The 26,264-nt window shown below is 45.3% G+C and overlaps 1 protein-coding gene across 1 annotated transcript in view; it reads left to right on the top strand.

The window, feature by feature from the left end:
* Positions 1-25,647, top strand: part of LOC115462797 (long-chain-fatty-acid--CoA ligase ACSBG2-like) — a 257,186-nt gene extending 231,539 nt beyond the window's left edge. The window contains exons 10-15 of the mRNA XM_030192807.1: positions 6,125-6,306; positions 9,979-10,212; positions 14,780-14,997; positions 17,506-17,645; positions 24,530-24,776; positions 25,148-25,647. Of these exons, the coding sequence (XP_030048667.1) occupies positions 6,125-6,306; positions 9,979-10,212; positions 14,780-14,997; positions 17,506-17,645; positions 24,530-24,776; positions 25,148-25,224 (1,098 nt within the window). The 3' untranslated portion in view covers positions 25,225-25,647. The remainder of the gene's footprint in view (positions 1-6,124; positions 6,307-9,978; positions 10,213-14,779; positions 14,998-17,505; positions 17,646-24,529; positions 24,777-25,147) is intronic.
* Positions 25,648-26,264: the final 617 nt, after the last annotated feature.

Raw genomic sequence — 26,264 nt, 5'->3', positions numbered from 1 at the left:
GGCAGAGAAGGAGAGGGAGGAGTCAAAGATGACTCCGAGGTTGCGGGCAGATGAGACGGGGAGGATGAGGGTGTTGTCGACTGAAAAAGAGAGTGGAGGGAGAGGAGAAGTGGGTTTGGGTGGAAAGACAATGAGCTTGGTCTTGGCCATATTCAGTTTCAGGTGGCGGCTGGACATCCAGGCAGCAATGTTGGATAAGCAGGCTTATACTTTGGCCTGGGTTTCTGCAGTGATGTCTGGTGTGGAGAGGTAAAGCTGGGTGTCGTCAGCATAAAGATGATATTGGAAACAGTGAGATGAGATCAGGGAGCCCAGGGAAGAGGTGTAGATTGAAAAAAGAAGGGGACCAAGGACAGATCCCTGAGGAACTCCAACAGAGAGCGGGATGGGGGTGGAGGAAGAACCATGAGAATGTACTCTGAAGGTACGGTGGGAGAGATAAGAGGAGAACCAGGAGAGGACAGAGCCCTGGAACCCAAATGAGGACAGTGTGGCAAGAAGTAAATTGTGATTGACAGTGTCAAAAGCCACGGATAGGTCGAGGAGGATGAGGATGGAGTAGTGGCCTTTGGATTTGGCAAGGAACAGGTCATTGCAGACTTTAGATAGTGCCGTTTCTGTCGAGTGTAAGGGGCAAAAGCCGGATTGAAGCGGATCGAGGATGGCATGAGAGGAGAGAAAATCATTACAATGATAAACCCCATGAGAATAAGTAAGTTATTATGGGATCCTTTTACAAAGGTGCACTAGTGTTTTTAGTGTGTGCTACAGTGGCGTAGCCACAGGTGGGCCGGGGCCCACCCACTTAGGGCTCAGGCCTACCCAACAGTAGCACATGTTTAGCAGTAGCTGATGGGGATTCCAGGCTCTACCAGCTGAAGACCTTCCTCCTGATGGTAATGAAAATGGTTTGCTCCACGATACTGGCACCTGCGAATGCTCTGTTTTCAGCGTATGCCTGCTGCAGACTGCCAAGGTGGAGAGAAGCGTTTTCCCAGCAGCTTAGATATTTTTTGTGGGGAGGGGGAGAACACTTAGTGCCCACCTACTTCTTGATAGAAATTAACTAAAGGGAAGGACAATTGTTTAGTACTATTCTTCAGAAATTATATAGCAGAAAAATAAGATTAGATTTATATTTTTATATCTGAAATTTCTATTTATTATTATAGTGCTACTATCTTGCTCATATAGATGTAACCAAACATGTCCTTATATACATACAAATTATTTTCCACAATACAATGGTTAATGGTAGGCGACTAAGTATTATAAATGATAATAATAAGTTTTTTGTCCTTTATAGCCTACATAGTCCATATCCTCTTCAAATAGTATAAACCATTGTCTCATATTCAAGAGTTCATGTGGTAAAAAGTAGTTACAAGTCCCGTTATACCGTGTTCTTTCAATCCATGTATATCCTTCATTAACCAAATTCGATAAGAGATTTTGGTGAAACTGTAAATAATATCCTCAAACTTTTTCCAATCTGTATACAAAACTGTTCTTGCAGCTCTACACAGTGCCCTGTTTCGCCATTGGTGTCCTCAGGAGCTGTTTACAAATCGCTGTACTTCAGCAACATACCAACTTCTTCTTGCCTAGGCCCACCCAAAATCTGCTGTCTGTGTACGCCTCTGGTGTGCTAAAAATAAGTGTGTGCTAAATGCTAGAGATGCCCATATATTCCTACGGGCGTCTCTAACGTTTAGTACACACTAAAAACGCTACAGTACCTTTGTAAAAGACCCCCTAAATATTTTCTAAACTCAAGATATAGTAGAATTAGAAAAGGTGCAGAGAAGGGCAACAAACATGATACAGGGGATGGGACGACTTCCCTATGAGGAAAGGCTAAAGTGGCTAGGGCTCTTCAGCTTGGAGAAAAGGCGGCTGAGGGGAGATATGATAGAGGTCTATAAGATAATGAGTGGAATGGAAAGGGTCGATGTGAAGCGTCTGTTTACGCTTTCCAAAAATACTAGGACAAGGGGGCATGCGATGAAGCTGCAGTGCAGTAAATTTAGAACGAATCGGAGGAAAATTTTCTTTACTCAACGCTTAGCTGGACTCTGGAATTCGTTGCCGGAAAAAGTGGTTAAGGCGATTGACTTAGCAGAATTTTAAAAAGGGTTGGACAGCTTCCTGGAGGAAAAGGCCATAGAATGTTATTGAATGGACGTGGAAAAAATCCACTATTTCTGGGATGGGCGGGACAAATTGTTTGTTCTTTTGGCCGCTGTCAGAGACAGGGTGCTGGGCTCGATGGACCCTTGGTCTGTCCCGGCATGGCGATGCTTATGTACTTATGTACTTAAGAATAGATCTTAACCTCAACAGCAATGCATTCCTTAATATTAGTGCTGCAATAGAGAATATTCTTTTCTAGTATCACGTGGAGGGGCATTTTTGAAAGGACGTCCATGTCAGAGCATCCCAAATAGGCATCCATCTCACATATATTTTCGAACAGGAAAATATGTTGAGATTTCCTGTTCAAGAACACATGAGATAGACGTCCGTGTGCTGGAGATGTCAAGCATGAACAACCATATTACAAACTAGAACATCCAAATTATGAACTGGAGAAAACAAGGGACGTGGATGTCATATGGCAGCATTCTTAGAAAATGGCCACACAGATGTCCATGCAGAGCAGAGGGCAACCTAGTGGTTAATGCAGTGGAACATAAACCAAGGGATCCAAGTTCAAATTCAACTTTAACTCTTTTAGGGGCCCGTTTTCTAACCTGTGGTAAATCCATATGCCATGAAATTAAGCGTCATGGTGTGGCATATTTCAAATTAGATACATCCATCAAACACTAACTTGCAGCTCTTAGAGATTGAGGAGCTCGATGGAACCTTAACAATGAGGCTAAAGTAACAGGAACCTCATTACGCAATACCGTTTGTATCAACTGGAGGATTTTGTATCTGATTAGATATTCAGGGCTCCTTCGGCCGGCAGTGGCTTTGGCACATGTTTTACCTCAGCTGGTAAAAAGGAAGCCTTGATTTCCTACAGGAAATGGGGGGCATGTAAAGCACTTGCCGTGCGGCCATTTCAGGAGGAGCCATTACTGCCACTCATTGAGGTCTAGACCTGATTCAACCATGACTAGGTCACAAAAAGGTGCCCTGATCAAATGACCACTGGAGGGATTAAGGCATGACTCTCCCTTGCTCCCCTAGCGGTCACTGACCCCCTCCCACCCCACAAAGATGTGAAAGAATTTAACAGTACATACCAGTCTCTATGACAGCTTTGGATGTTATGGTCGGTCCTAGAAGAGCAGTAAGCAGGTCCCAGGAGTAGCCTAGTGGTCAGGGTAGTGCAATGTAGAGAAGGGGACTCAGGCCTCTATTCTACTCTAACTGTTGTACCTGTGGTGGAAACTGTGAAACCTCCAAAACCCTCCAAAAACCTACTGTCCCCACAAATAGATGACACTTGCAGACCTAAGGACTAGTATAGTGGTATACAGTTGAGTACAGTAGGTTTTTGGCGGATTTTGGAGGCTCACTAAGGGGGTAATGGTGAGATGTGTACCTGGGATCTTTTATGTGAAGTCCACTGTAGTGACCCTAGGGTGTCCCACTGCTCTGCTGGGATGTCTGTGTGGCCAGTCTACTATGAATGCTGCCCCTCCCCCCCCCCCCCCCCCCCCCCCCCCCCATACATCCCAATGGCTTGTCTTTGTGCATTTTTCCCTTGGATGTTTATTCTTCAAAAATGGTCCAAAATGATAGATGCACTGAGCACAAAAACGACTAGCAAATGGCCATTATTGAAACAAAAAGTTGGACTTTTTCTGGTTTGATAATGGCCATGTTTTGATCAAGAATATAATATCACACTCATTGTTGATTTAAATCTTGAATTGATAATGAATGTGACTGTTGGGCAGACTGGATGGACCATTCAGGTCTTTATCTGCCGTCACTTACTATGTCACTATGTTCGCTACTGGATTTTTGGATGTATCAAAACACATGAAGTCCATACACACTAACAGAAATGCACCAATACACTTTCTTCTAAATTCTCTTACCCCGAACACTCCACCCACATATAAAATTGCTATACCTTAAGGTTTTCGTGCTATTGTTCTATCGCCCTATCTTTTCCCCATTGTAACATTCCATAGTTTCTACGCTCCAAATGTTATTTTGACTTGACTTTGTCTTCCCATAACTCCTCATAATGTAACCCATAATTGTACTGTAACACATTGTATTTCCATCATTTACAATGTATTGTAAGCCACACTGAGCCCGCAAATAGGTGGGAAAATGTGGGATACAAATGCAATAAAATAAATAAAGATAAATAAATATATTGAGAATGCTCCTCTGAACGTTTTTTTTCCCCAAACCTGTGGAAAAATGTTAGAAAGTATATTAAGACACAAAAGATGGGAAAGAGAGTTAAGAAGTACATAAGTACATAAGTAGTGCCATACTGGGAAAGACCAAAGGTCCATCTAGCCCAGCATCCTGTCACCGACAGTGGCCAATCCAGGTCAAGGGCACCTGGCACGCTCCCCAAACGTAAAAACATTCCAGACAAGTTATACCTAAAAATGCGGAATTTTTCCAAGTCCATTTAATAGCGGTCTATGGACTTGTCCTTTAGGAATCTATCTAACCCCTTTTTAAACTCCGTCAAGCTAACCGCCCGTACCACGTTCTCCGGCAACGAATTCCAGAGTCTAATTACACGTTGGGTGAAGAAAAATTTTCTCCGATTCATTTTAAATTTACCACACTGTAGCTTCAACTCATGCCCTCTAGTCCTAGTATTTTTGGATAGCGTGAACAGTCGCTTCACATCCACCCGATCCATTCCACTCATTATTTTATACACTTCTATCATATCTCCCCTCAGCCGTCTCTTCTCCAAGCTGAAAAGCCCTAGCCTTCTCAGCCTCTCTTCATAGGAAAGTCGTCCCATCCCCACTATCATTTTCGTCGCCCTTCGCTGTACCTTTTCCAATTCTACTATATCTTTTTTGAGATACGGAGACCAGTACTGAACACAATACTCCAGGTGCGGTCGCACCATGGAGCGATACAACGGCATTATAACATCCGCACACCTGGACTCCATACCCTTCCTAATAACACCCAACATTCTATTCGCTTTCCTAGCCGCAGCAGCACACTGAGCAGAAGGTTTCAGCGTATCATCGACGACGACACCCAGATCCCTTTCTTGATCCGTAACTCCTAACGCGGAACCTTGCAAGACGTAGCTATAATTCGGGTTCCTCTTACCCACATGCATCACTTTGCACTTGTCAACATTGAACTTCATCTGCCACTTGCACGCCCATTCTCCGAGTCTCGCAAGGTCCTCCTGTAATCGTTCACATTCCTCGTGCGACTTGACGACCCTGAATAATTTTGTGTCATCGGCGAATTTAATTACCTCACTAGTTATTCCCATCTCTAGGTCATTTATAAATACATTAAAAAGCAACGGACCCAGCACAGACCCCTGCGGGACCCCACTAACTACCCTCCTCCACTGAGAATACTGGCCACGCAATCCTACTCTCTGCTTCCTATCTTTCAACCAGTTCTTAATCCATAATAATACCCTACCTCCGATTCCATGACTCTGCAATTTCTTCAGGAGTCTTTCGTGCGGCACTTTGTCAAACGCCTTCTGAAAATCCAGATATACAATGTCAACCGGCTCCCCATTGTCCACATGTTTGCTTACCCCCTCAAAAAAATGCATTAGATTGGTGAGGCAAGACTTCCCTTCACTAAATCCGTGCTGACTTTGTCTCATCAGTCCATGTTTTTGTATATGCTCTGCAATTTTATTCTTAATAATAGCCTCCACCATCTTGCCCGGCACCGACGTCAGACTCACCGGTCTATAATTTCCCGGATCTCCTCTGGAACCCTTCTTAAAAATCGGAGTAACATTGGCTATTTGGATAATACCATAATACCATTGTTTTTTAAAGGAAATGAATATGTATCAGTTGAGGCACACGTGAGGAAGATGATGTAATACAAGTACAGATAACTAAATGATATTTTGACACTGAAGAACTTCCTTTGGTGCTTTTTACCCCTATCAATCATTTCTCTCTTGGTCTAGGGCTCTCTGATTACCACTCTGCAGGAAGTGCGTCCCACAGTATTCCTTGGGGTGCCGCGAGTCTGGGAGAAGATTCAGGAGAAGTTGAAGATCCTGGATGCTACATCATCCATCATCAAGAGGAAGACAACTGCTCGGGCTAGAGACATTGGCCTGCGGGTCAACTACAACCGTATGAATGGGTAAAGGACTCAGAGCTGCTAATTACATCATTAATGTGGCAGGTGGTGTGTGGTTAGAGCAGAATTTCCCATGAGAGATAAAATGGGACATTCTGTAGGCAGGAAGGGGGAAGAGGAATCACTACTACTACTACTACTACTATTCAGCATTTCTATAGCGCTACAAGGCGTACGCAGCGCTGCACAAACATAAAAGAAAGACAGTCCCTGCTCAAAGAGCTTACAATCTAATAGACAAAAAATAAAGTAAGCAAATCAAATCAATTAATGTGTACAGGTAGGTGGAGGCGAGTGGTTACAAGTGGTTACGAGTCAAAAGCAATGTTAAAGAGGTGGGCTTTCAGTCTAGATTTAAAGGTGGCCAAGGATGGGGCAAGACATAGGGGCTCAGGAACTTTATTCCAGGTGTAGGGTGCAGTGAGACAGAAGGTGTGAAGTCTGGAGTTGGCAGTAGTGGAGAAGGGAACAGATAAGAAGGATTTATCCATGGAGCGGAGTGCATGGGAAGGGGTGTAGGGAAGGACGAGTGTGGAGAGATATTGGGGAGCAGCAGAGTGAGTACATTTATAGGTTAGTAGAAGAAGTTTGAACAGAATGCGAAAACGGATAGGGAGCCAGTGAAGTGACTTGAGGAGAGGGGTAGTATGAGTAAAGCGACCCTGGCGGAAGACAAGACGGGCAGCAGAGTTTTGAACTGATTGGAGAGGGGAGAGGTGACTAAATGGGAGGCCAGCAAGAAGCAGATTGCAGTAGTCTAAGCGAGAGGTGACAAGGGTGTGGATGAGGGTTTTGGTAGAGTGCTCGGAAAGAAAGGGGCGGATTTTACGGATGTTGTAAAGAAAGAAACGACAGGTCTTGGCAATCTGCTGGATATGAGCAGAGAAGGAGAGAGAAGAGTCAAAGATGACCCCAAGGTTTCGAGCTGAGGAGACAGGGAGAATGAGAGAGCCATCAACAGAAATAGAAAACGGGGGGAGCGGGGAGGTGGGTTTTGAGGGTGAAAATGAGAAGCTCGGTTTTGGTCATGTTTAATTTCAGGTGGCATTGAGACATCCAGACAGCAATGTCAGACAAGCACGCTGAAACTTTGGTTTGGATGCAAGGTGAGATATCAGGGGTAGAAAGATAGATTTGGGAGTCATCAGCATAGAGATGGTAGGAAAAGCCATGGGATGAGATTAATGAACCAAGGGAAGAAGTGTAGATAGAAAAGAGGAGGGGACCAAGAACAGAACCCTGAGGTATGCCGACAGGCAGAGGGATAGAAGTAGAAGAGGATCCACCAGAGTGAACACTGAAGGTGCGGAGGGAGAGGTAGGAAGAGAACCAGGAAAGGACAGAGCCCTGGAATCCAAGTGAGGACAGGGTATCGAGGAGTATGCTGTGATCGACAGTGTCAAAAGCAGCGGAAAGATCAAGAAGAATGAGGATGGAATAGAGACCTCTGGATTTAGCCAGTAATAGGTCATTGGAGACTTTAGTAAGCGCAGTTTCGGTTGAGTGGAGAGGGCGAAAACCAGATTGTAGTGAGTCAAGAATAGCATGTGAGGAGAGAAAATCAAGGCAGCGGTGGTGAACAGCACGCTCAAGTAATTTGGAGAGAAAAGGGAGGAGGGAGATGGGTCGGTAATTAGAGGGACAAGTAGGGTCGAGTGAAGGCTTCTTAAGGAGAGGTGTGACCACAGCATGTTTAAAGGCAGCAGGGACAGTCGCAGTGGAAAGTGAGAGGTTGAGAATGTGACAGATAAAAGGAATAAGAGTAGGAGAGATGGCATTAAGAAGGTGGGTGGGAATGGGATCAGAGGAACAGGTGGTACATTTTGAGGAAGAAAGGAGAAGTGTAGTTTCCTCTATAGTAACTTCAGGAAAGGAGGAAAAGGAATGAGGGGAAGGGGAAGGAGAGAGAGGAGAATGGACTAGTGGAGGGAGAGGTGACGAGGTAGAGAATTCAAGGTTTATCTTTTGAACCTTGTTGTGAAAGAATTCAGCAAGGGTCTGAGGAGATAATGAAGGGGGAGTTGGGGGAGGGGGCACCTTGAGGAGAGAGTTCAATGTGGTGAAGAGAAGTCGAGGGTTAGAGCCAAGAGAGTTGGTCAGTTGGATATAATAATCCTGTTTGGCACGTAAAAGAGCAGATTGGAAGGAGGTCAGCATGAACTTAAAGTGTAAGAAATCAGCAAGGGCCCGAGATTTCCGCCAGAGGTGTTCGGCGGAGTGGGTACAGGAACGTAGGTAGTGGATATTAGAAGTCAGCCAAGGTTGGGGTTTTGTACGCCTTATAGGGCGGGTCATCAAAGGTGCAAGAGTGTATAAGGCAGAGGATAGAATATTGTTGTAAGAAGAAACAGCCTCGTTGACAGACGTGGATTGTGCCACAGTAGAGAAGAGGTTTGAAACATGGGAGGATAGAGATGAAGGGTCAATATCCTGAAGATTCCTAGATAAATTAGATAAGATAGGACGGGACTGGGAGGGAGGAGATTTAAGTGTGAAGGTTATAAGATGGTGATCAGAGAGGGGAAGATCAGAGGCAAGGAAACTAGAGGGTGAATAGTTGGAGGAGAAGATGAGATCAAGACAGTGACCATTTTGATGAGTGGGGGAGGTGGAGCATAGTTGGAGATTAAAGGAGGATGTTAAAGCGAGTAACTTGGAAATATAAGAGTTGGAAGGATCATTAGCAGGAATATTAAAGTAACAAAGGATGAGAGAGGGGGAGGAAGGATCATGGAAGAAGGCAAGCCAGGCATCAAAGTCACTGAGAAAGGATGAAAGGGACTTATCAGGGGGACGATAAATGACCGCTATTCGAAGAGGCAGAGGAGAGAAAAGGCGGATAGAGTGGACTTCAAAGGAGGAAAAACAGTAAGATTGAGGTGGAAGAAGGGGATTGAAATCTGGAGGAGGGAGAGAGAAGTAGTCCAACACCACCCCCGCGACCAGCAGGGTGAGGAGTAGGTGAAAAAAGATAACCGCCATGGCAGAGGGCTGCGACTGAAGCAGAGTCATCAGGGCAGAGCCAGGTTTCTGTTATGGCGAGCAGATGGAGGTGACGCGAGATAAAGAGGTCCTGGATATAGGGGAGTTTGTTACAGATAGAGCGGGCATTCCATAGGGCGCAAGAGAAGAGGAGGGGAGTAGAGGAATAGAGATGAGGTTAGAGAGGTCACAGTGAGATCTGTAGAGTTGGGATAATAGTTGGTGGGCCAGGATTGGGCCAGGATTGGGATTGATGTCACCGGCTGAGAGTAAGAGAAGGAGTAAAAGAGAGCGGAGGAGAGTAGGAGAGGTGTGGCCACGAAGGCGTCGAAGGCAAGAGGTATTTAGGTGGAATGGGGAAGGCAAAATGGAGGGAAGAAAGAGACGGAGATTAGAAGCCAAGAGGGAGGAAGAGGGTAGGAGAGAAGGTGAGGTGATGAAGTCAATGGATGGACAGTGAGTTCCTGTAGCGGAGAGAGGTAGGGGGTGAGGGAAAAGATTAGGAAGGGACAGGGCTAGGAAGAGAATGTGAATAGGGGCCATGAACGACTGAAGTACTTTAGCAACTGGGAAAGATTAGCTGTAAAAAGAAAAAGAGCGGAGGCATTATTGAGACAGTAGAGAGCTGAGTTGGGGGAATGCTAAGCAATATTCCGACACATATTATACTGTTATTTATCTGCTTTCTCTCAGGAATAACTCTGTACCCTGCGGCTACACACTGGCTCATTACCTGGTATTGAAGAAGATCCAGGCAGTTGTGGGTCTTGATCGCTGTCATACGTGTAGTACTGGAGCTGCTCCTATCTCTAAGGACACGCTCGAGTACTTCATGAGTATCAACTTGCCGCTGTATGAGCTCTATGGGATGAGTGAGAGCTCAGGTCCACACACATTATCAACAAGGAATTCCTTTTCCATCTCAAGGTCAGTGAGACATTGGAGAAAATATGTTAGAGTCCCCCCCCCCCCCCACACACACACACAATAAATGGCCTAACGCTCATCCTCAGTTTTGCAAATTTGTTTTAAAAAACTCTATTCTTACAATCTATTACTGGGAGACATTAATGTTCATTAAAAAAACTTGTCAGATAATAATAGGATTGATCTCTGAACTATGCGATACCTTCCTCCTCGCCAACCCATAGTAAGGGTCACCAGTGATAATGGAATCATGAAGTTTACTATTAGATGGTCAGATGTTTGTTGGGAAGAATCATTATGGTCTGATCACTACAGATTTAGATTTTATTATTTACTAGTAAAAAAAAGCCCGTTTCTCATGGAAATGAAACGGGCGCTAGCAAGGTAATGACCTTCTGCCATTAATGTTCTCCCCCCTCCTCTAACCCGTCCCCCCTCCTCCCTCATCTCAGGACCCCCTGTCCCCCCTCCCCCCCTGTCGTTGCAGCACCCCCTCTCCCTCGTCTCAGGACTCCCCCTTTATCCAGGCCCCCTTCTCCTCCGATGTCTGCAACCCCCTCCTCCCATTTCCGTCGGCCAGCGCCTTCCTCCCTCTGTCTCTCTGGCCTCCGACAGCAAGGAGGACGTGTACAGGTGCCCCTTCGTACGTGGCAGCTGCTGTTTAAAAAATTTTACCTCCTGCTCATCCGGCAACACTGAAGTGGAGCAAGTACAGACACCACTTGTTTCAGCTGTTCCTCTGGTCCCGCCCTCATTTCCTGTTTGCAGAAGGGTGGGACCAGAGGAACAGCTGAAACAGAAGCGAAACCACAGAGTTCCCTCTAGGGTGGGGCAGTGATCGGGAGTGTGATTACGAACCCTACGAACACTACACGGCTTCACTGCCATGCTGCCACGGAGTCAGCTTCAGAACGTTGGAGGTGCGAATTATTATATTAGATAACCCGCCGTTATGCAGGGCGAGGTACAAAATAAACATCCGACATTGCTGCCTGGATGTCCAACCGCCACCTGAAACTGAACATGTCCAAGACCGAGCTTATCGTCTTTCCACCAAAACCCACTTCTCCTCTTTCTATCTCAGTTGATAACACCCTCATCCTCCCAGTCTCATCTGCCCGCAACCTCGGAGTCATCTTTGACTCCTCTCTCTCCTTCTCTGCGCATATCCAGCAGATAGCCAAGACCTGTCGCTTCTTCCTCTTTAACATCAGCAAAATTCGCCCTTTCCTCTCTGAACACACCACCCGAACTCTCGTCCACGCTCTCATTACCTCTCGCCTGGACTACTGCAACTTACTCCTCACCGGCCTCCCACTTAGCCATCTATCCCCCCTTCAATCTGTTCAGAACTCTGCTGCACATCTCATATTCCACCAGAACCGATATACTCATATCACCCCTCTCCTCAGGTCACTTCACTGGCTTCCGATCAGATACCACATTCAATTCAAGCTTCTCCTTCTTACCTACAAATGACAGTCTGACAGGGTGGGAGGAGGGGGGTGGGTAGGAAGTATGCATGGGGACATCAAAGCATATCATTGATATTCTAACAGGATGGGTGTGGATAGGTGAGGGGTGGGGTGATCAACAGAGAAATACAGCTTTATGGTTTATAATGGGCTAGGAACCCCAGATCCGACCCACCCCCATCCTCCCACCCTGTCAGACTGTCATAGTAATGTTTGAATGTTTTCACTTATATACACTGTCAGCTAGCACATTTGCTTATTTCCGATCTGAGGAAGAAGGGCAACCTTCGAAAGCTAATCAAGAAATGTATTAAGTTATGTCCAATAAAAAAGGTATCATCTTATTTTCTTTTCCATGTTTTATTTTGTTTGATTTCTATTGATAACCTTAAGAGTGGACTAACACGGCTACCACACTCCTTTACAAGAACAGAAATCCCCAGCTTGTTCCTTCACAGAGCGGAGGTATAGAATAGGAAAACCCCGGTGGGTTTGGCAAACAGAAGTAATCCGGCGCTGGTGGTAGTCTCAAACACAGTCCTCAGCTGCAGGGTTACCACACCCCAGCACAGGTTTCAGTTGGTACCTTACTTGTCAGGTCTGGCTCAGCCAGACCTCCAATAACCCACAAAGTTTAAACAGTAACAAGTGCCTGCCTCAGCTCAATCATAGCACTGGGATAGCTTCAGTCAGGGCATATACTGGGGCCTCCCCTCTTTTAACTATCTTTTGGGCATTGTGGGGCCACACACCCCCTGTTCAGGTAGTCTACCCTACCCACAATGCACTATTTTCTGTCTAGCTCTGCAGTTCAGCCTCTGACCAGCAGGGTTAGCACCCTCTGCTGTCAGGTGGCTGAACTGCAATTTCCAGCCAGGGAATATGTAGGGACGACTGTGTTGTCACTCACTGCCTCACAGACAGAAATGGCTTTCCTACATCTACGCTGATGACATCTCAGTGTTAATCCCCATCCAATTTTCAAAACTGACGTATCTAGGTTCCAACAATATAGGCATGTTTATGTTTGAACTCAGTGCAGAACAAATCCCTAAGATGATTACCATCAATCTTTCCAACCATTAAACTACTAGACGCTCAAATGCTCTTTCCTTGGAGGCACAAGTTAATGCCTTGTCCCAAAAATATTTCTTCCTAATGAGAAAGCTCTGTACGATCCGGACGTACTTTGAAATCAGTCAATATGAACAGTTGGTGGATGCAGTGGCGTAGCGAGGGCGGCTGCCACCCGGGGCGGTTCACCGCTGTGCACCCCCCCCCCCCCCGGCTGCAGCATGACACCCCCCCTCGGCGCATCACTAAGCCCCCCCAAGCGCATTCTTGCCTGCTGTGTGCATGCCACTGGGAGGGGTGTCGGTTCCGCTGGTTCCCTGCTCCCTCTGCCTCGGAACAGGAAGTAACCTGTTCCGGGGCAGAGGGAGCAGGGAACCAATGGAGCCGACACCCCCCCCCCCCCCCCCAGCGGCGTGCACCCGGGGCGGACCACCGCCCCGCCCTTGCTACGCCACTGGGTGGATGCACTGTTACTATTATCTCTTCATTACTGTAACTTAATATACTTGGGCTGTACAAAGACCTTACTTAAGAGACTTCAAACCATTCAAAATACGGCAATCAGACTAATCTTTGGGCTATCAAAATTTGACAGGGTCTCCCCTTTTTATATCAAACTATATTGGCTACCCAATGAGGCGAGAGAGTATTTCAAATTGGCATGCTTCCTTTTTAAAACACTGCAAGGACTGATCCCTAGCTATTTGCTAGTTCATTTAAGCTTCACAACCTCTACCGGAACTAGGAGAAAGGAAGCTGCTAATTGTTTCACTTTCCCCTCATCTGAGGGTAAGAAGAGACTAACACTCTTTGACAAATCTCTTGCCGTTCAAGCAGCCAGACTTTGGAAAGATATTGCCGGAATGTTTTCTCCTTCACAATCATATCTCATCAGATTTCTGCTTGCCTCAAAAGCAACCATTGTAATTCTCAGAGGAATATTCTGATCTCTATATCCCTTTAAGATGTCTATAAACTACTTAGAACTGAAAAGGTGTTAGTGGGATATAAGCCCAAATGTAATGTAATAAACTTGGTCCAGAGGGCGGTTACATAATTGGTAAGTGGTCTCTATCATAAAATATATGGGGACAGGCTTATGAACCTTAACATGTATACACTGGAAGAGAGGTGGGAGGGGATAAATACCTCAATGGCCTCAATGTACAGGAGGTGAGACTTTTTCAAATGAAGGAAAACTCTGGAATGAGAGGGCATAGGATGAAATTAAGAGGAAACAGGCTTCAGAGCAATCTTAAGAAAATATTCCTTCACGGAAAGGTTGGTGGATGCGTAGAACGGCCTCCTGGTGGAGGTAGTGGAGACGAGGACCGTATCAGAATTTAAGGAAGCATGGGACAGGCACGTGGGATACCTTAGGAAAACGAGGAGTTAGTGGTTACTGAGGAAGGGCAGACTGGATGGGCCATTAGCCCTTATCTGCCGTCATGCTTCTATATCCCCTATCATCATAAGGTCAAAGAGCCATCAGGAGAACTTATACAGGCTCAGTCCTCCCTATCATGATAAGATCAGTCATAAAGCAGGATATTTACTTATACAAACTCATCCCTTCCTTCTTTCCTATCACCAGGTGGTCATAAAGTCATTGGGAAAACACCCTTCTTCATCACTGTGGAGAGTCAAGAATAATCTTGTATCCAGTTATCTCTCCTTCCTTATCATCACCATGACGGTGAAAGTGCTGAAAAATTCACTTTCCTATCCAAATTCTTCTTTCCCTTATTCTTTTTATTGGGAGAATGAAAAAGCAGGAATATACTCTATTGTGTAGACTCAGTCTCCCTAAGTTTTCATCAAGTCAATGAACCAAGGGGGACAGAAAGGACAGAGGCCAGCAGGAATCTCAAAATGAAGGAGTGTTATTAAGGTATAGGGCTTAAATATAGGAGAGGCAGAAGAGTGAAGGATCCTGACTGAATGCTTGTGTACAACCAGTTGAGAGACTGAAAATGCAGTTTTCAAATTTTAGGATTCTTTGCTTTCTCTTTCCATAGCTGTGGTAAGAAGCTCCTGGGCTGCAGGATTCGAATTGATAAGTCAGACAAAGATGGTAATGGGGAGATTTGCTACTGGGGTCGAAATGTTTTCATGGGATACTTGAGCATGAAGGAAAAGACTCTTGAGGCTTTGGATGAGGAAGGCTGGCTGCACTCAGGGGATATTGGGAAACTAGACCAACATGGCTTCCTCTACATCACTGGAAGAATTAAAGGTAAGAAGCGCCTGGTTCAGGCAAAAATGGAGAGTTAATCAGAGACATATGGCAACTGGAACAGTCTTTGTTGATTTGACTTGGGTTGAGTTGGGCAGTTCTTCAATTACCCATCAGTTTCTTCAGTGAACATAGCTTATGATGAATTATCGCTAGTTAACTAACAAGTTTTCTTAGGTACTGCTGTGGATTTGTGTATTCCTGATTAAGATGTCCAATTTTCATTTAAAAAATTGAAGGGGTCGATTTTCAGCATGGTTTAAACAGGCAGGAAAGGCTCCTGCCGGCTTAAACCACGCTGAGCAGGCCGGCTGGTGAAATTCAGTGACGCTTAACCAGGCAAAGACCTTATATTGGCTCTAACCAATCAGGCAATGGATGGGCAGTCTGGGGGCAGAGTCATGAAAGTGTCAGCTCTTATATGAGCACAGGCTGTATTCAGTGTATTCATGTAGAATCTCAAATAGGAAAAGGGGAGTGGCCTAGTGGTTAGTGTGGTGGACTTTGGTCCTGGGGAACTGGGTTCAATTCCCACTGCAGGCACAGGCAGCTCCTTGTGACTCTGGGCAAGTCACTTAACCCTCCATTGCCCCATGTAAGCCGCATTGAGCCTGCCATGAGTGGGAAAGCGCGGGGTACAAATGTAACAAAAAAAAAAAACATACTGCCTTTCTGAGGTTTTTTCCAACTACATTGAAAGCGGTTTACATATATTCAGGTACTTATTTTGTACCAGAGGCAATAGAGGGTTAAGTGACTTGCTCACAGTCACAAGGAGCTGTAGTGGGAATTGAACCCAGTTCTCCAGGATCAAAGTCTGCTGCACTAACCACTAGGCTAGTAAAGCCCCAATCTATACTATTGAGAGACAGTCCAGCTAAGAGAGGGAAAGTTAAGAGAAATATTTAAAATTATTTTTAATTAGGCAGGAGAGGAGACTCCTTGGTTAAACTGCAGTGAGCAGTAGCACTGCAAATCCAGTGTGGCCACCATGGCATTATTCAGTTAGATCAAGGGGAGTTTGGGGGCAGAGTCAGAGATGCTAAGATTTACCTGGTTAGTTGAGATATTTGGTGTGCTAAACAGCTGTCAATATATGGGCTGTTATTTACAGACTGGTCTGAATATCGGGCTGCACACGGATAACTTCTGGTGGCCGGCCAGACCTAGATCTTCACTGTTCGTGCTTGAATTAGGCCCAGGCCTTCAATATCTGGGCGATTTACTACTTACAGCAGTTGACCACCATGGGGTGAAGATCAGGCTCTCATGTCTTTTGGAAATATAGCCTAAATTCAATTGGGCAGGAGGATGTGTGCATGGGCTGATTAAAAGCCACGGTAAAGCATCAACCTAGTAGACTAAAATACCAGGGCAGGAAATCTGGACTACAGAAATTCAGACAAGTTGTGCTGTTTTTTGCTTCTGGGAAATGTTCTTTAGGTGATGTTATGCAAAGGCATTGTATGTTTGCTGTGAAAGTTACTGACCCAGAATCCATCATGAAGTATCCTAAGAGATTAACATGAAGCCTGAAGTACAGAGTTAGACCTGCTAAGAGCTGTACATCAAACACCCATAGGCTGTAGGTCTATACTAAGTAGGGTCAAACCACTTGAGAATGAGAATTTTATTGCTTAGTTAAGTAAATAGTAGTCAGCACCTGGGAAGCTGATGCCACTGTAAAAGCCATAGACTGTGGTCTGTCTTATGGAAGGTCAGAATAGCTCAGAGTGGGAACTTTATTGCCTGTTGGAAGTGCATTATGGATTAAGTTGTGCAAGGGGGGGGGCTGTATGTTAGCAGTGAAAACTATTGATTAGAAGCCTATAGTGAAGCATCCACCCAACTGTGTAACTAAAGCCCATAAATAGTTCACCAGCATCCTAGAAAGGAGAAGACCTTTGACTTGAAAGTCTACCTAGTGGAACCAAGCTGTGACCACCAGCATCGTCATCGGTGGAAAGGGGAAGACGTTGCTGGGTACTTGATCAAGAGAACTTGATTTCCAGTTTAATGATCCTAATTGTTCAAGCTATTTTTTTTTTGTCATGACTGAAGTTTAACCTGTTACCTTTAGCTCTTATCATAGGACGAACGTTCCTCTTGTAACCTAACCTAATCTGTCCTTTGCCCCAACTATGAGTCTGCAAATAGGTGGGAAAATAAACTTACCTAGAAGGATCAGCCTTTGACACATTTCAATTATATCCTTAATATGCCAAAGTCAAATTGCTGGGAGAAAAATCTGTTGATGATTTTCCAGGTTGGGAGGTTTTGTGTGGCAATGAAATCTGTACCATCAGGAGCCTTCTGATCGCCGTTTTTTCCTACTGCAGAAATAGATTGAATTCTAACACTTACCTCTATGGGATAATCTTGATCTGATGATGGGTGAGAATATATATGACAGTCAGAAGGGTGAAAGGTTTGTGGAAATAACTAGAAGGGGGTGTGAAGCATCCAACTGTGCAAACAACATTAATACCTATTTCTGATTGGTTGCAGAGCTAATTATTACATCAGGAGGTGAGAACATTCCACCAATCCCAATTGAGAACAGTGTAAAGGAGGAAGTGCCAATCATCAGCAACGCCATGCTGATTGGAGATCAAAGACGTTTTCTATCTATGCTGATCACTCTGAAGGTGAGGGGAGAAAGTGCAACAACATGACCCTGGCGTGCATAGACAATGGCCAGTCTTTTTCTTCTGTATAGTCTAGTGCGGAGGTTTTCAATCCAGTCTTCAGGGCACACCCAACTGGTCAGGATTCTCAGAATATCCTCACTGAATTCAATGGGAATATCCTGAAAACCCCGACTGGCTGGGTTGAAAACCTCTGGTCTACTACATCAAAATTGTGCCTTCCTCATTTTTCCTGTTTTCTGCTAACTCAAGGCATTTCTGAGTAGGAGATGACCTTCTAATAACCAAGGACTGTTGAAAACCCCAGCCTTATACAAAAGAAAGCATCCTTTCACTCGAGATACTAAAAAGTGAGTTCCCCTCCCCACCTTTAGTATGTGATCTGTACAACTCACGTCAGCGTTATACTTGCAGCTCTGGCACAAGGTCAACATGGAGTATGAGGCAGGGGTTACAACTGGCATTTGAAGAAAATATTTGTTTCAGGATACACAGAGGGGCATAATCGAACGGGGACGACCATCTCTAAGGACGCCCATCTCTAAGGACGTCCCGGCGAAGGGGTGGGGAAACCGCTATTATCGAAACAAGATGGGCGTCCATCTTTCATTTCAATAATACGGTCGGGGACACCCAAATCTCAACATTTAGGTCGACCTTAGAGATGGTCGTCCCTGGTTTTCGGCCATAATGGAAACCGAGGACGCCCATCTCAAAAACGACCAAATCCAAAGCATTTGGTCATGGGAGGAGCCAGAATTCGTAGTGCACTGGTCCCCCTCACATGCCAGGACACCAACCGGGCACCCTAGGGGAGGCACTGCAGTGGACTTCAGAAAAAGCTCCCAGGTGCATAGCTCCCTTACCTTGTGTGCTGAGCCTCCCAAAACCCACTCCCCACAACTGTACACCACTACCATAGCCCTTAGGGATGAAGGGGTGCACCTAGATGTGGGTACAGTGGGTTTCTGGTGGGTTTTGGAGGGCTCACATTTACCACCACAAGTTTAACAGGTAAGGGGGGATGGGCATGGGTCTGCATGCCTGAAGTGCACTGCACCCACTAAAACTGCTCCAGGGACCTGCATACTGCTGCGATGAACCTGAGTATGACATTTGAGGCTGGCATAGAGGCTGGCACAAAATATTTTTAAAGTTTTTTTTTAGGGTGGGAGGGGGTTGGTGACCACTGGGGGAATAAGGGGAGGTCATCCCCAATTCCCTCCGGTGGTCATCTGGTCAGTTTGGGTCCCTTTTTGAGGCTTGGTCGTGAAAAAAAATGGACCAAGTAAAGTCGATCAAATGCTCATCAGGGACGCCCTTCTTTTTTTCAATTATTGGCTGAGGACGCCCATCTCTTAAGTATGCCCCAGTCCCGCCTTCGTTACACCTCCGACATGCCCCCGTGAACTTTGGTCGTCCTCGCAACAGACTACAGCTGAGGACGCCCAAAATCGGCTTTTGATTATGCCGATTTAGGCGACCATAAGAGAAGGACGCCTATCTTCCAATTTGTGTCGAAAGATGGGCACCCTTCTCTTTCAAAAATGCCCCTGATAGACACCTAAAATTTGTGGGCTTCAGAACAATCTCTGGGGGTACAGTTGGTATTATAAGAACATTCACATATTACTCATAGCCAAGTCAACAGTGATACATAGAAATACAGAAGGTGTCTACTACTACTACTACTATTTAGCATTTCTAAGCGCTACAAGGCGTACGCAGCGCTGCACAGGTGTCAGATAAGGTTCACTTCATCCACCCAGTCAACCCTTTTGTGCCGTCTTCTAGATGGTCACAGATCTTTCTTAATCTATCGTCTTCTCTTTCTCTCCCACTAAGGTCTCAATATGTCTGTTGAATGCATGCATGAACTCAGTCCTTGTTTTGGCTCCTGTAACCCTTGCTAGTAGTCAAGATTTTCAAAAAAAAATTTTGCAGCTCCTTATCTTCAAACTCATATAAAGATCACAAGTTTTTCATTTTGTAGAAAATGCTACCTTCCAGTACCTTATTAAAGCTCGCTAGATGTTTGAATGCTTCAGTCCTATATCCCCTTTCCCTTTCTTCTAGCTCCTTCTATCGCTGTGTATTTGACTTGCAAATGCAGACTGTGCACCTGCCATGGCTCTGGCCAGCTCCCCGCGTCCAGATTTGCCTTGCTTTGCCTTCCAGTGGTCAGCCTCAGCAGCAGCTCCGGACTGCCTTCTCCCTGCATTATTGCCACCGTTGCCTGTTTCCTTAGTTCTCAAGCCTCATTCCAAAAATTATCCAAGCCTCACTCTGATGTTTCTGCTTCCAAGCCTCTGGTATTTCAGTGTGCTTCAAACCTCATTCCTAAGGGCCTGACATCATCAGTGAGGGCTCTCTTAAGGATGGGACATTCAAACTTTGCCTTTGCAACAGAGGTCTTCTAATGAGTTCTAGCGTTTGTGTGTCTATTTCATTTCAGCTTGTTCCTGCCTTGTCTTTATCCTTGTGTCCAACCGTGCCTATAGCCTTACCTCAGATTGTTCCTGCCTTGTCTCTTGCTTTGCTTCTGTTGTTCCTGTTGCCTCCAGTCCTGCTTTCATGCTTCTGTTCTGCTTTCGAGTTCCAGCTCTGCTCTCAAGCTCCAGCCTTGCTTCCAGCGTCTCTGCTCCAGGCAAGCCCTGCTCTGTTCCAGCTTTCTTGCTCCAACCAAGCCATGCACTTCCTCCCCTGGCAGCCCCCCCCCCCCAATATCCCCCCAGCAGCAGCCCCATCCCAACCCTACCTCCCTGTCAGGATAGGACCCTTCTCTGGGGCCTACCTCACCTCCCTTGTGGTCCAGCAGCATGTCAGAGGCAGGAGTGAATCCCCCTCATTCCTGCTTCTAGCGGCAGCTTCTTGAAATTGCGATACTGCAAGTACCACGAGAAGTCACGGCAGCCATTTTTAAGAAGCTGCCACTAGGGGCAGGAGCAAGTGGAATTTGCTCCTGTCCCTGACTCCCACTGGATCATCAGGAAGGTCAAGTAGGCCCCAGGGGAGGGTGCTATCCTGACCGGGAGACGAGATGGGATGGGGCTGCTGCTGGGGGGATGAGGGAGGAAGTTGTTGGGAGGGCTGCTGGGGGGGGGGGGGTAGAGCGCAGCGGAATGTTGTTGGGGATGGGCGTCCCAGGGGTGGGCTTTGTCGGGGGCCGTGGGAGGGGGAAAATAAACTTGTTTTTATGTGGGTCTTGACCCAATATTCAGCTGGGGCCTGCATAAAGATAAGCGGGCCAAGGGGTGGTGCTGGGGAGGAGCCAGGGCTTATGCGGGCGCCGGCAATATTCAGCCAGGCCAGAGGGAGGGGGCATATTTTAGCCCCCCCCCCCCCCCCCCCGTGGTGCGACGACAGACTCAGAATCAACAGCGTACAGCATGGCCACGGACAGAGGAGGACGAACAAGAACTTTGAAGACCTCGGCGGCTGGCGGGGGTTGGGGTCCCCCGCCAGCTGAAGAATTATTTTTAAAAGCAGGCGGAAGCGGACCTCGGCTGGTGGGGGTTGGGGTCCCCCGCCAGCAAAGGTAAACAACGTCAGCGGGGTTGGCGGCGGGAGGGGGGCCAGGGCGAAATCTGCGGGGGCCCCACACAGATACGCCCCTGCTATCAACCTTTAGGCTAATGTGACACACGAAATGCACACTTGTTCCTGATCTGTCCCTATTAACCTTGGGTCAAAGACTGTAGAAGTTGGTCCAGTACTGGTCCTACTTCCCAATTGCTGGAGGTGCTGTCAAAGCTCACGACAGCCATTCATGGCCCTGTTTTGCCATATTTGGGACACGGACCGCACAAGCTCCCCCAATAGTGGCCATACTTCCCTACTACTGGAACTGCAGTCTAAGCATGGACAAGTTTTTGCTTTGACTCCATCCATCATAAGAATCCTTATCCCATGTGTTTTTGTCTTCAGCATCTCCCCCGGGAGGGCATATACAACCCTCTCCATGAGAAAGTACTTCCTGACGTTACTCCTAAGTCTACCATGTCCTCTAGTTCTACTCCTTCCCTGTCTCTGGAAAATATTTGAATGCATATTAATACCTTTCAAGTATTTAAATGTCTCTATCCCTCCTCTCCTCTAAGCTATACCTATTGTGCTCTTCACATACGGCTTTTGTCTATCTGAACTGATTCAAGTCTTTTTATGTCCTTAGCTAGATACAGCCTCCAAAACTGAACACAGTTGTCCAAGTGGGGCCTCACCAACAACTCAGATAGGGACTTCTGCTAGATATACCCCTTACAACACAAATACTGTAACTACCCTACCATAACCACACCATACTGCACACTCCCTATCTCAGAAAATCTGAAAATTCTTGGAGTCACCATTGATCGATACCCACGCGAAGAATACAACGAAAAAAATGTTCTACTCGATGTGGAAACTCAAGAGAATAAAACCTTTTTTCCCAAGAAACATCTTCCGTACCCTAGTACAGTCATTAGTAATAAGTCATCTGGACTACTGTAACACTTTGTACGCAGGCTGTAAAGAACAGACCATTAAAAAACTCCAGACAGCCCAAAACACTGCAGCCAGACTCATCTTTGGCAAAGCTAAATTCGAAAGAGCAAAACCGCTAAGAGAGAAACTACACTGGCTACCACTCAAGGAATGAATTGAGTTCAAGATCTGCACAACCGTCCACAAAATCATCCACGCAGACGCCCCTCTTTATATGTTAAACCTAGTGGACCTACCACCTAGAAACGCCAAAAGATCGGCCCACAAATTCCTCAATTTGAACTTCCCCAGCTGCAAAGGAATTAAATACAAACAGTCATACGCTACTACTTTTGAGTAGACAAGCACACAGATCTGGAACGCACTACCCATGGCCCTGAAAAAAATGGACAACCTAACCAGCTTTCGCAAATCTTTGAAGACACATCTCTTCAAAAAAGCCTACTAAGGACATCCTCACTAACTATTCCCCAAATTACTCAGATGCATCTAAAACACCTCTCACAACACCTTACCTAGCACCTTACTACTATTACTACTACTACTTAACATTTCTAGAGCGCTACTAGGGTTACGCAGCACTGTACAAATTAATAACTAAGGACAGTCCCTGCTCAGAAGAGCTTACAATCTAAAGGACGAAATGTCAAGTTGGGGTAGTCTAGATTTCCTGAGTAGAGGTGTTGTGATTAGGTGCCGAAAGTGACATTGAAAAGGTGGGCTTTGAGCAATGATTTGAAGATGCATCTAAATTACCTACCTTAGCTTATTATCGACTGTATTTAAGATCATTTAATGACTGCATCATAACAACACTCTGTAAGCCACATTGAGCCTGCAAAAAGGTGGGATAATGTGGGATACAAATGCAATAAATAATAATAATAATAATAATATCTATGCAGCCCAGCATCCCTCTACTACCTTCAGATCCTCAGGCACTATCTTTCACCCCCTAACTAGTATGTTTCCTTTGGATTTCAATACCCCAAGTGCATCACTCTACACTTTTCTGTATTCAGTTTTTAACTGTCAAACCTTACACCAAACTTCTCATTTTTGTAGATCATGTCTCATATTTTCTACTCCCTCTGTAGTGTCCACTCTTTTGGATATTTTTCTGTCATCCACAAAAAGACAGAAGAATAGCCATGTTGACTCAGATCAATGGTCCGTCTAGCCCAGTATCCTGCTTCCAACAGTGGCCAATCCAGGTCACAAGAAGATGTATCCTCTCTCTAGTCAACAGAACTCCTTCTTTGAATACCATGATCCAAAACTCTATTATTTATTTATTGCATTTATATCCCACATTTTCCCACCTATTTGCAGGCTCAATGTGGCTTACAATTTTCTGTCATGACTTATGCCATTTCAGAGTAAAGATGCAATTGGTAATAGATATATAACATGGATGATAAAGTGAACAGTCAAGTAACAAAGGGAAGAACATACAATAGGTATCACATATTACATAAGTACATAAGTAATGCCATACTGGGAAAAGACCATCGAGCCCAGCATCCTGTCCACGACAGCGGCCAATCCAGGCCAAGGGCACCTGGCGAGCTTCCCAAACGTACAAACATTCTATACATGTTATTCCTGGAATTGTGGATTTTTCCCAAGTCCATTTAGTAGTGGTTTATGGACTTGTCCTTTAGGAAACCGTCTAACCCCTTTTTAAACTCTGCCAAGCTAACCGCCTTCACCATGTTCTCCGGCAACGAATTCCAGAGTTTAATTATGCATTGGGTGAAGAAACATTTTCTCCGATTTGTTTTAAATTTACTACACTGTAGTTTCATCGCATGCCCCCTAGTCCTAGTATTTTTGGAAAGCGTGAACAGACGCTTCACATGAATGACATAATAAAATTAACCAATAGAGTATAGGGAGAAAATGCTCCGATTGTTAAGTAAATGATGGTGAATTATGGGTCAGTCATGAGTCTTTATGGTATATCATATTAAAGAGATGTGTCTTCAGTGCTTTGCGGAAGTTAATTATGTTATGAATTATTTTCAGGTCAAGTGGTAGAGCATTCCACATTTGCGAACTCAAGTATGAAAAGCTGGACGCATGTATTAATCTATATTTTAGACCTTTACAGCTGGGGAAGTGAAGATTTAGGAATGTGCGTGTTGATCTTTTAGCATTCCTAGGTGGTAAATCAGCACCACTCAGATAAACACACCATAAAAACAGGCATATGTTTATCTCGTGCCCTACTTTCACCTTTTACTGAAAGATAAATGTTTTGGTAATGCCAGTTCTTGGGGAGGGGGGGGGGGGGTGGCGAGGATGCTTCCTTATTGCTACATGATCTACTTGCTTCTTCTGAATGCATTTCAAGAGGATGCTGAGTAATTCAACAGTACTCTTTTCTTTCTTCTCAGTGCAACGTAGATCCAAAAACTGGGGCACCCCAGGATGATTTAACCCTAGAAGCTATCCAGTTCTGCCAGACGTTGGGCAGCGGGGCCACACGTGTGTCTGAGGTGATCAGCTCAAAGGACCCAGCCATCTACAAAGCCATCCAGGAGGGGATAGAGCGAGTGAATGAAACAGCTAGGTCGAATGCCCAGAGGGTACAAAAATGGACCATCTTGGACAAAGATTTCTCCATTCTGGGGGGAGAAATAGGTCTGTACTCGCTGTGCTTCATGGATGGGGGGTTGGTTGAGTGCTCCTTTTGTCCCAGGGACTCTGCTAGGTCACAGGGAAGCCAGGTGGGTTCTGAATTTGCCTCTGACTATATACAGTATGGGTAAGTGTATGTTGCGTTGCCAATGGCCCTCCTTAGCTAGGAGGAGGGAAGGGAGTTTATGTGATTAGAGTCTGTTTCTGCTGTTTCTTCATCTCTTGGGACAGGGATTTGGACTGTGAGGAGAAAGTGATTAGGAAAGACACTAGAAGAATAAGTTGGTATCACTGTGGGAAGAGAGGATCAGAGTAATAAACTGACGTCCTAGAGCTCTTCCCATTTCTGATTTTGTCTCTTCACTTCTCTCCAGGTCCAACTATGAAACTGAGACGTCCTGTTGTGTTACAGATCTACCAGGATAAGATTGATGCCTTCTACAAGTTGTGATACATTATTCGGTGAAGTGAAGTTAGATCTATGAATATGAAGAATTTGAGAGTTTTTTGCAATATGATGGTTCTTGGGCATATTGAAGCCCATTGATCTTCAGTGATGCTCTTCTACTCCAACACTTTAGCTTTCTTATATTATCGATTACCATAAATCATGTTCAGAAAAAGGCAATTGTTGTAAATCTGAAAAGCCAGAATATTCTTGGAATAGATGCATGGTCACTTCATACCTCCATGGCTTGGCCAATGAAGGACACTTGACCTGGCTCTAGAATCTCATGCCAGCATACTAGACCTGGCTCACTAAAGTCAGACTCTATGGTTTAAATTCGATTCTTTGTGGTGTACATATTGTATGCATCCAGGAATAACATGTATAGAATGTTTGTATGTTTGGGAAGCTCGACGGGTGCCCTTGGCCTGGATTGGCCGCTGTTGTGGACAGGATGCTGGGCTCGATGGACCTTTGGTCTTTTCCCAGTGTGGCATTACTTATGTACTTATGTATGTGTGCTCAACGCACACCAAAATGGAATTACCACCCGGCTACCGCATGGCTCTTGCAGTAATTTCATTTTTGGTGCGCACCCAATAATTTCATTTTCGGACACGCGTATTGGGCACGTGCCAAATGGTATTTGATGCACATAGGTCATTACCACTCGGTTACCGCTTGAGACTTTACCACTAGGTCAATGGCTGGCGGTAAGATCTCAGACCCAAAATGGACGCATGGCAATTTTCATTTTGCCGCGTCCACTTTCGGAAAAAAATTTTAAAAGGCATTTTTTTACAGGTGCACTGAAAAATGATTCTGCGTGCGCCCAAGACATGCGTCTACACTACCGCAGGCCATTTCTCAGCATGCCTTTGTAAAAGGGCTCCATAATTAATCATACTTTTTCTAAATTTATGAAAATGCTTGTAAGAAATGTAAACCTTTCCTCACAATAATAAAATGTAATCAAGTGAAAACAAAATACGATTTATCTTATCTTATCTGCAGGTGTGGAAAATGAGCTATTTTCCAAATTT

This window comes from Microcaecilia unicolor, chromosome 2 (genome assembly GCF_901765095.1).
Source record: "Microcaecilia unicolor chromosome 2, aMicUni1.1, whole genome shotgun sequence".
NCBI classification, from domain to species: domain Eukaryota; kingdom Metazoa; phylum Chordata; class Amphibia; order Gymnophiona; family Siphonopidae; genus Microcaecilia; species Microcaecilia unicolor.
Note: the sequence above shows the minus strand (reverse complement) of the source record. Positions and strands in the feature narration are given on the sequence as shown.